A 10,089-nucleotide genomic window follows, 5' to 3' on the forward strand; every position below is an offset into this window, starting at 1 on the left:
TAAGGGCGAATTTTGAAGTTACCATAGAAGCTTGAAGAATTAGTACATTACGTGCCATGGTGATTAGAATCGAAAATTATGGTTCCTTTTATTTCCACCAAGCCAAAATATCATGGTTTCAAAATTCATCGACAATAAAGCGAGCTAAAAGTTGGATGTCATATATTTTTTCAATTTGTTATTGGAGATGGAAGTTTGCTGGCGTTTCCTAGCATCTTCCATTAGAGGGTTATAAAGTTCGTAATTCCCATCTCGATCCATTGTAGATGAATCCCTCATTGCTCCCTTCTCGTATGATCAAATACCGGATGACTTGGCCGGCCATATTTGGTTAATGGTGAAATAACTTTTGAAATTTTTTACTATAATTAAATATTTGATTTCGAAAAATCTTATTTCGATTTGAACTATATTTAAATTGGTGATAGTTTTTGAAATTAAGATTTCTACGCTGTCTACGTTTATAGTGGGTGTACAAAGAAAAACCAAAGATATCTCCCAAAAACATATATAAGAGTTTAATTTCATAACGATAATCATGTCAAAAAAAACATGTTGACATTTTTTATTGGAATGATTTTTCTATCATTAAAAAAGTTTGACAAAGAACCAAATAAATACTCGATAATAACGCTTTTTTTCTTTTAATATATATATATATATATATATATATATATATATATATATATATATATATATATATATGGAGTGCCTAAACCCTTTATAAACATCTAAAGTTAGAGGTTTTTAAAGTTCTTAACCTTTTTTTGGTTCTCATTTGAACCACTCCATATATATATATATATATATATATATATATATATATATATATATATATATATATATATATATATATATATATATATATATATATATATGGAGTGGTTCAAATGAGAACCAAAAAAAGGTTAAGAACTTTAAAAACCTCTAACTTTAGATGTTTATAAAGGGTTTAGGGTAAACCTAAACCCTAAACCCTAAACCCTTTATAAACACTCTAAACCCTTAACCCTAACCCCTAAACCCTAAACCCTTTATAAACACCATAAACCCTAAACCTTAAATCCTAAACCCTTTATAAACATCTAAAATTAGAGGTTCTTACGGTTCTTAACCTTTTTTGGTTCTCATTTGAACATTTACCTATATATATATATATATATATATATATATATATATATATATATATATATATATAATATTCTTGGAGTGAATCCCAATCTAAGTTCCCAATCTTAGTCAAGGATTAGAACTACTCGACCTTTTGATGCAAGCAAATAATTATGAATTTTAAACAAACTTTTCATCACAACACACTTTCAAACGTATTACAGTTAGAATTCTACATAATATTATAGTTTAACTAACTACCTACTGGTCTATCGGGTAAGACATTGATCTTTTCATATGGGAGGTTGATTGGTTGAGTTTGGAGTTTCAATTAAAAATTTGTGAGGATGATGAATGTCTATGTGTCAGTGTCAATTGATGCTTTGTTATCCTCATTAAAAAATCCACTAATTACATGAATATTGTGGTTTTCATGTTTTGGAGCACTTCTTTTAATACATTAAGAAAATCATGGTTTTATTTAGTTTGTAAAAATCCTCTAGTTACATGAATATTATGGTTTTCATGTTTTGGGACACTTTTTGTAATGAATCAAGGAAATCATGGTTTTATTTAGTTTTCATTATCGATTCCCTAGTTTTTGGTTTTATACACAACACTAGGGTACATGCTTCAGTATGTTGCAACAAAAAAAACATAACATAATGCTTATTTACATTCTATTACTTAGAAAGTTTCAAATATGAATATTTATGATTCAACAAAACAATATAAGTTCTCTGCTACATATAAGATTCATAACTTTCAACTTCTTTCACCTCATTAAAATCCAACCTTTTTAGATGATGATCACTATGATCTCTTTTTTGACATTGCATCATTATTTCTTGAACTAAAATTGTGTCATTAAAATCCAACCTTTTTAGATGATGATCACTATGATCTCTTTTTTGGCATTGCATCATTATTTCTTGAACTAAAATTGTGTTGCTTACTCATATTGCATATAAAACACTCTTAATTTTATTTATGCAATAAGAAATGTCCCAATGTCTTGATAGAAATTTATTCATTGAATTCAACAACTTCAAAACTTGCTTGCTTCATGGGTTTCCTCGAGAAAAGAGAATCATACCATAAATATATATGCGGCTTCCTTATGCCCTATTTGTGTACTCTACAATCCAACTTATTGAAATATTGTATATGTAATGAAAATATGTTAGATTAATGTAAACTTAACACAATGATCATTACAATCATAACATTCCTTTTATGAATAATGCTTAGTGGTTTCCTAAGTTGAAGTGGTTCATTAGGTATGAGGTAATTTTAGTTGTGATAACCATGTAAACATTTTGTTTGAAATGTGTTAATTTGCATAATTGTCTTGGGTTGCTTTTAGAAAACCCTTGCAACTATATAAACATCAAAGAAATTATTTAGAATTTAAACAAAATATTTCTGCTAACCAATATATAAATGAATAATAAAATTATATGCAATTATAAGTATAAAATTTTGTAGAGGAACCATAATTTGGCATTGAAAATCAATGAAGGAAGATGATCTTACTTGAGCTAGAATGTTGACCAATAGTTGCTTTAGAAGAGAACATATGATAGTCAATGGTAATCATAAAGTCTTTTCTTTGTAGATCTTTTGGCTCAACGCATACCAATGGAAGCAATTTGGGGGGATTATGGTGAAGAAGAGAGATGAGTTTTCTTGAGGAAGGAGATTAATTGTGGTTTAGGAAATGGTTGGTCTTAATTTTTGTCATAATTACATTACAAATGGCAGCAGCACGAACGAAAGAAGAAAAGAAGGGGTGGAAAAAACTAAAAAAGCCCTTGATTCATACCTCAGGGACTATTTCTGTAATTTACTATTTTTCATATTATATACTTTTGCAAGTATAATTCCATGGGGGTTTGCTGGTTTAGTCAAAGAAACCTCAAGGAGATTCCAACTTCCACGTGAGAGGTTACAATAGGCCTAACATTTGAATGCTGTTCCGTCACACAACCAGTAGCAGACCAAAAACCGACCTTGGATTCCTCACCCCTCTATCCAATTCAATGGCTGCGATCATCTTTCCAGCCTTAATTTGAGTAATTCCCTTCTCTCTGCTATTTCTTACGTTCTTATCCTTTCAGGTTTCTCATTTCTGCCCTAACCTTTATCTTAAACCTTCGCTTCTTTACCAAAGATCAATCTTTTCGCATACCCACGTCATAATTCTTCACATATGTTCATGATCGCTTCAAATCATGAATCTTGTCGAACCCTTTTCTGAGGTTTTAAGAACACCCACAGCTCTTGTGGAGATGTTGATCTTTCTGGGTCCTGTTTCTCTTGCTTTCTTTATTGGAATTATAGTTGGATGGGTGTGGAAACCCAGATGGATTAGCTCCGGCGATTGCAAATTCAATTGGCCGGCAGTCGAGAATCAAATAGTTGGGTCAAACTCAAACCAGAATCCTCAGCAACAATTGATACAAGCTGGAACGAACGATGGTTTTAGGTCTAGTGGCGTGGATGGAGAGATAGATAAAGAATCCTTCAAGTTGCCATCGACGGATAACCCGAGTTGCAGGTATGTTTATCTTAAATTCTGATTCTTGTTTGATGCCATTCAATTATGCGAAGAGTAAACTTGTGTTTTATCTCATTTGTAGTTCATCGATTATCAATAAAGAAGAAAACCATCTTCTTGCTGATGAAGACTTAAAGCGTCTATGGTATCTTGTGGAGAAGAGAGACGGAGGTCCACCATGGAAGCATATGATGGACCGATCAACCCCCACTATGACATGCCAAGCATGGCAAAGAGATCTCGAGGTACCTTCTTCTTTCTTATTTTCTGCTAACTCTCAACAAGAAGCTAGCTTATTTACTCCAAATTCGCAGACTGGTCCTCCTCAATATTGCAGCAGAACTGTTTACGAAGACGCAACACCCGAACTTTTGAGGGATTTCTTCTGGGATGACGATTTACGTCTGAAGTGGGATGACATGCTTCTGCACTCCGCCACCCTGGAAGAATTTCCAGGGACCGGAACGAGTGTTGTACATTGGATACGCAGGGTGAGTCAAGTTTTTTCTTCATCTTTCTCGTGACTTCTGTATACCATTTGCATTCATGCTCTTACTCTCACATCTCTACACAGTTCCCCTTCTTTTGCAGCGATAGAGAATACACAATCGGCCGTAGAATCTGGGAACTTGATGGATCTTTTTACTGCGTCACAAAGGTACAAAAAAGTTGTGTCAGACAAGATTCTCATTCCCTTTTACTAAAAGGGTCTCTTTATAAATCTAACTAACATTTCTTGTTCAAGGGAGTGCCATGTCCTTTAGTTCCAAGAAAGAACAAACCACGTCGCGTTGATGTTTATTACTCAAGTTGGTTCATTCGATCTCTCAACTCAAAGAAAGGAAACAACAACAACAACCAAACTGCAAGTGAAGTAATATTCTTCCATCATGAAGACATGGGAATTCCATGGGAGATTGCAAAGTTTGGAGTAAGGCAAGGAATGTGGGGAACAGCTAGAAAAATCGAGCAAGGTTTCCGTTGGTACCAAAAGGAAAGAGCTTCTTCAAAGACAAAATCACATCATGTAACCATGGCTGAAATGAGTACCAAAATCGATCAAAATTACTTGAGTTGTTTAGAATGTTGTGAGGAAGATGAAGGTGTTGCAGAGACTATAATGGCAGATGAGAAAGAGAAAGAAGGGGGGATGAATTTGCCAAAGATTTTGGTTATTTGTGGGGTGGTTGTTCTTGCTTGTAGTCTTGATCGTGGGCTTTTGACAAAGGGTGTTGTGGTTGGGGTTGCAAGGAGGTTTGGGAATTTAGGAAGACGGGTGTTTCCGGCGACACGATTGTGATGGATTTGGTGGTGTAATAAGTTGTTATAATTTGGTAGATTCTTGATAACAAATGAGGGTATACAATGTATAGAGTAGTGTATAATCAAAATGTTCATGATATGTAACATAGTTACCAATATGTGGATTTTTTTTGGAACCTATAACGAAAGTTTAAGTAAAAAATAAGAAAAATCATGTGTGGAGTCCGTCAATTGTTGAATGTAATTCACCATGGAAATAAAGTAATTGAGTTGAAGTTTTACCCATAAAAATGTTATATGTCCTCTTAAAACCTTCCTTCCCTTTTAGTTTTGAAAAGAAAATGTCAAAAGTTTAAAACATGAAATTATTTATTATGTGAATCATTTTGGTTTTGTTGGTTGCAATTGTTGTTTTATCACGCTCATACCTTGATTAGTATTCAATACAAGGACTATAAGGTTTGAATAATTATAATTATGTTGGTTAAAAAGTAATATAAAGAAGAAATACAATTGTTTTTTTTTTTTTTTTTCTTTTTTCTCACAAAACATGAGATTTGAATGATTTGGGCCCATAAGGGTTTATCGAGCTCCAAAATGTATCTCTTTTTGCGAAGCCCAGTAGAATCTGTAGTTCTGTACCCTAAATCTCAACCTACTTAACGCATGCTTTCTCTTTTCCTTCAACGCTTATTCATTCTCTCGATCAGAAAATTCGCGGCGGCAGGAGCAACAGATTTTCATAGCGATGTCGGTCAGCGAGCTTGCTTGTACCTATGCCTGCTGTATTCTTTACGACGACAATATCGCAATCACTGTAAATTCACTTCCTGAATGCTTATTTCTCCTTTGATTTGTGTTTGATTTCATCTCTCTGATTTCCCCTTTTTCTTTTCACGTTGATTGTAGTCCGAGAAGATTGCTACCCTAGTAAAGGCAGCAAATGTGAACATTGAATCTTACTGGCCTGGTCTCTTCACCAAGATGTGTGAGAAGAAGAACCTCGACGACCTCATCATGAACATCGGTGCCGGAGGAGGTGCTGGTGCTGTTGCCGTTGCTGCTCCAGCCGGTGGCGGTGCTGCTCCAGCAGCCGCGGCTCCTGCAGCTGAAGAGAAGAAGGTATGCGATTTCCCTGTGTTTTCGCTTCTTTACTTTATTCGATTGATATAAGGTTGTTTAATAAATTTGTTCTGCTACGATTTGTTTTCAGGAAGAAGCAAAGGAAGAGAGTGATGATGATATGGGATTCAGCTTGTTTGACTAGGTATTCTGTTTTAGTATGTAATGGTTCTTTCACAAACTCCGGGATTGTTATCAATAGTCGTTTTCTCTATTTCATTTTTCCAGTGTTTGAGATTTTGTACTTGGGTTTAAATTTAACAAAGTTTTGCTTTAAATCTTTACTTGCACAACATAAACTCAATTGCCATTATTGTTTGCAAGAATTTTAGATCAGTTGCTCTCTCTATCTATGTCCATGATTAAACTTGTTGCCCTGTTGGTTTGTGTGGGAATTGACATGACTCTTGTGTAAGTACATGAATTAATGGCTGTTTCTAGATATCGTTGTGTTTATAAACTTCTAATGGTTGAGGAATCACTTATTTAAAGACATATTGGTTACTATATGACATATTTGGTTGAACAAAACTCTGAGATAAACTGAAATCTGGTTGATATCTTTGATTATCTCTAGCGGTATTCCTATCATATCTGATTGTTCCCATGCAAAGACATCTTGATACTTTTTGTGGAAGTTTTTTAGTTTTTTACTGTGTTTCGTTGGTAGGTGTTTTTTTGCTATGAATATAGGATCGTCTTGGTATAAGTCATTATATAAATTCCTCATCCTCGGTTGATTCTAATTGTGTCGTTTATTGGTACTTGCAATTTTGTATGACCATGATATGAGCGCAATACGTCTTTATCAGGCTGTAAATTGTTGTAGTTATCTCATTTGATGACACTAGAATTTTAGTAAGATGTAACATCCATATTTTCAAAACACTAAGATATTGTGGTTGCACATTTACAATGATATTTAGTTTAACAAAAACCTCTTCAAACTATCAGAGTTAGAGCTTTTGGCATTACAAAATCAATATCAACAACCATTAGAGCTTTTGGTGATGGGATTATACAACATTCTTTAAGTCAATCAAGGTCCTTATCTAGCAGTGCACTTTTAACTCCATACATGTGTGCACAGCTCAAACTATGCAAGTCCGAAAACTCATGAGTACATGGGTTTTAACCCAAAAATAATTCAAATCATAATTTACAATACAAAATTCTTTGCACATATCCATTGGTAAACAGTAAGTGTATATCTTCCTGCACATAATTTTTATAATGCTCATAACACTTCAAACACAAATAAACTTCTACCATACATGTTGCAATATTGTCACTATGTCCCATTCTTAGACCTATAACTGTACACTATCACTATGTCCCATTTCTGAGACATGTTAATACATCTCATTATTGATACATGTAAGTATATTGTGTCTCGTTACTAAGACCTGTCACTATACCCCGTCTCATTACTGATACATGGACCTAAACTGTGTCTCATTACTAAACTATATTGTGTCTCATTACCGAGACTTGTTATTGTTACTGTATTATGTCTCATTATTGAGACTTGTTGCTATACTATGTCTCATTACTGAGACATGTTACTATATTGTGTATTGTCACTGAGATCTTGTGGGAGCCTATAACTGTGTCCCTCTCATGGGAACCTATCACTATGTTGCTCACATTGGAACCTATGATTTTGTTCCTCTCATGGGAACTTATGATCGTGTTCATCTCATGGGAACCTATAACATGAAGACCATTAATTCATCCATAACATATAATCATAATAGTGGAAGCTAACCAAGAATAATCCAATCTCGGTTAATACTTATATAGTATACTAAACTTTCTTATTGAACTGTTAGCAATGCCCATTTTCTAACAAAACCATAATCACATAAAAATTCAGATTTCAAGTACTTGACATCAAGCATTTTCACATTTACATAAAATAGTTACTTTGCTATGTACCCGGGAAATTCACATGTACTCACTTGGCTAATTAGTGAAAACTAAATCTCATTTTGGCCTCTAGTTTTCACTTGTTGCCTTTGCCTTCTTTCTGAACTTGTCAAGAGTTCAATTACCATCTATAACTGTAGTAAACGTTTACTTGATCATTAACTAAACTTGGTAACCTTTTGTCACCAAACTAATCAAGCTCCACTAATATGTTATCTATGCGCTCTAATTAACTCAATTACCTTTCAACAATTTACCAATTAGGGTTTATCCTCCCCATTATAAACAATTTCACTAAAGCTTGATTTGAAAATTTAAGCACAAAATTATACACCAATCATATTTTCTAGCTTAAACATCAAGATTAATACTTAATTAAACATAATATTGTTATGGAGTTTACGAGGTTTCATCCCAATACCCGCACATAATTTGAAGGTTTAAACGAATTAAACGCTTAGGTCTTGTTTGTTTTTCTACAAAAGTACTTTTTGAGCACTTTTCCCTTCTGACGGGTAGACGTTTCTCAAGTGCACGTCTTCTTCCGCAAACATGGAAAAAAAACAAAAGACGTTTAACCACTTCCAAAACAAACAACACCTTACCCTTTACACATACGACGAAGAAATTGATGTTTGAGCCTCCTTTAGACTTTTCCTTGTCAAACCCCCAATTTTGAACCATATTTTGTTCCCACTTCTTCTAGGATGTTTGGGTATGTAAATGGGATGAAATTAGTCGACTTAAGGTTTTTTTTTGTTTTTTTACAAACTCAATGGAGACACGTCGTGTGCATATCTCAAACACATCACATCTTCCCAACGATTTTTGTCTCAACTTCGGACGACCATAACGTTTTTCATACGAACTTGGATTTTCGCAAACTTTATGTCCACGCGGCCATCTCGGAGTGAACTACAACTTGTGTTCAATAGTATTTTGCCTAAAGTTATACATTTTCTGTTATAAAGCAATAAGTAGAAAGATATACATATTACATTACCAAAAATGTTAACTCTTGACTACTTGGGTTCATCCTTACATGTATTTACACCAAATACATATTGTAACACATAGTTTGGATTTTCGGGTCGTTACATAAGCCATTAATGTTGAGGCTACGGCCCTACACTTTAAGCATTCATGGTAGTCCCATTAGAATGTTGTTTGGGGATGGAGCATGTATGCTAGTATGAAGTTGTGTTTATTTTCTAGTATGAAAGGAAGTGAGATTTCTCTAGGAACAACTCCAATCATCCTTCAGTTATCACCATTTTTGTGTTTGAAGACCAAGAATCCTTAGACAAACCTTCAAATTTAACACTATGAAGGTCAAATATATAGAGGTCTCTAAAACACACCTTTTTAAAGGTTGGTTGGAGTTAAATCATCATTTTGGTTTTTTTAAGTTATGTTTCAATGAGTTTGAGCTATTGTTTGAAGCATTGTTTAAACATTGTGCCTAATGTGCTTACCCCATGTACATACTGTAACGGTCCCCATTCGAGCGTGGATCAGTAGATGTCTGTTTGCTTGCTGCCCTAGCAATGTTCCGAACATGGGTATGTCAGTGGAGTCAGCTTACCAGGACGTGACCAAGATTTGCGCTAACTTTGGTTGGTGTAGCACTCTTATGACCTTCATGATGGATGAGAATTTTTCATTTCTTTTATTATCTTTGGGCTCGATCTTATTAGGATCAACAATGTATATGAGATTTCCTTAATGTCCCTCGGATAGAGCGAATGATGCAACCAAGTACGCAAGTATTCCATGATGAGACGAAGAGTGGATCTTGTGAACTATGTGATTCTTCTATACCTACGACTACAAAAGGAAGTTAGGGCCCGCGATAACACAAGATAGGCCCAAAGTTGCACTCTTGCGTCAAAGCTACATGACGTTTGCTCAAAGGAGTGTGACATGGTGAGATTTATAAAGTTGGTATGGGAGACGAGATTTGTCCATTTTCTACGGTAAAGTGGTGATACATATGCTTTGTAGGTAATTTTTCCTTTTTTTTTTCTTTTTGTATTTTATAACTAAATAAAATTATTGATTAGAGTAGAAGATTTGTTAATTTTTTCTAGGTAAATGTCTAAAAA

The 10,089-nt window shown here is 34.2% G+C and overlaps 2 protein-coding genes across 2 annotated transcripts; both read left to right on the forward strand.

The window, feature by feature from the left end:
- The first annotated feature begins 3,012 nt into the window (after positions 1-3,012).
- LOC111920388 (uncharacterized) lies at positions 3,013-5,158 on the forward strand. The gene is made up of 5 exons (XM_023915952.3): positions 3,013-3,670; positions 3,753-3,915; positions 3,985-4,161; positions 4,245-4,328; positions 4,416-5,158. Exons 1-5 carry the CDS (start codon positions 3,345-3,347, stop codon positions 4,968-4,970), a joined length of 1,305 nt encoding a protein of 434 aa, XP_023771720.1. The 5' UTR covers positions 3,013-3,344; the 3' UTR covers positions 4,971-5,158.
- A 432-nt stretch (positions 5,159-5,590) lies between these two features.
- On the forward strand, positions 5,591-6,333 carry LOC111920389 (60S acidic ribosomal protein P1). Its single transcript, XM_023915953.3, has 3 exons — positions 5,591-5,750; positions 5,843-6,055; positions 6,147-6,333. The coding sequence occupies exons 1-3, from the start codon at positions 5,682-5,684 to the stop codon at positions 6,198-6,200; spliced, it is 336 nt and encodes a 111-aa protein (XP_023771721.1). The 5' UTR covers positions 5,591-5,681; the 3' UTR covers positions 6,201-6,333.
- Positions 6,334-10,089: the final 3,756 nt, after the last annotated feature.

This window comes from Lactuca sativa, chromosome 9 (genome assembly GCF_002870075.4).
Source record: "Lactuca sativa cultivar Salinas chromosome 9, Lsat_Salinas_v11, whole genome shotgun sequence".
In the NCBI taxonomy this organism is placed as follows: Eukaryota; Viridiplantae; Streptophyta; class Magnoliopsida; order Asterales; family Asteraceae; genus Lactuca; species Lactuca sativa.

Coding starts and splice junctions, on each gene's coding strand:
- LOC111920389 (XM_023915953.3), top strand. CDS start 5,682: ATGTCGGTCAGCGAGCTTGCTTGTACCTATGCCTGCTGTATTCTTTAC. Junction 5,751..5,842: donor ACGACAATATCGCAATCACT/GTAAATTCACTT, acceptor CGTTGATTGTAG/TCCGAGAAGATTGCTACCCT. Junction 6,056..6,146: donor CTGCAGCTGAAGAGAAGAAG/GTATGCGATTTC, acceptor ATTTGTTTTCAG/GAAGAAGCAAAGGAAGAGAG.
- LOC111920388 (XM_023915952.3), top strand. CDS start 3,345: ATGAATCTTGTCGAACCCTTTTCTGAGGTTTTAAGAACACCCACAGCT. Junction 3,916..3,984: donor CATGGCAAAGAGATCTCGAG/GTACCTTCTTCT, acceptor CCAAATTCGCAG/ACTGGTCCTCCTCAATATTG. Junction 4,162..4,244: donor TTGTACATTGGATACGCAGG/GTGAGTCAAGTT, acceptor ATCTCTACACAG/TTCCCCTTCTTTTGCAGCGA.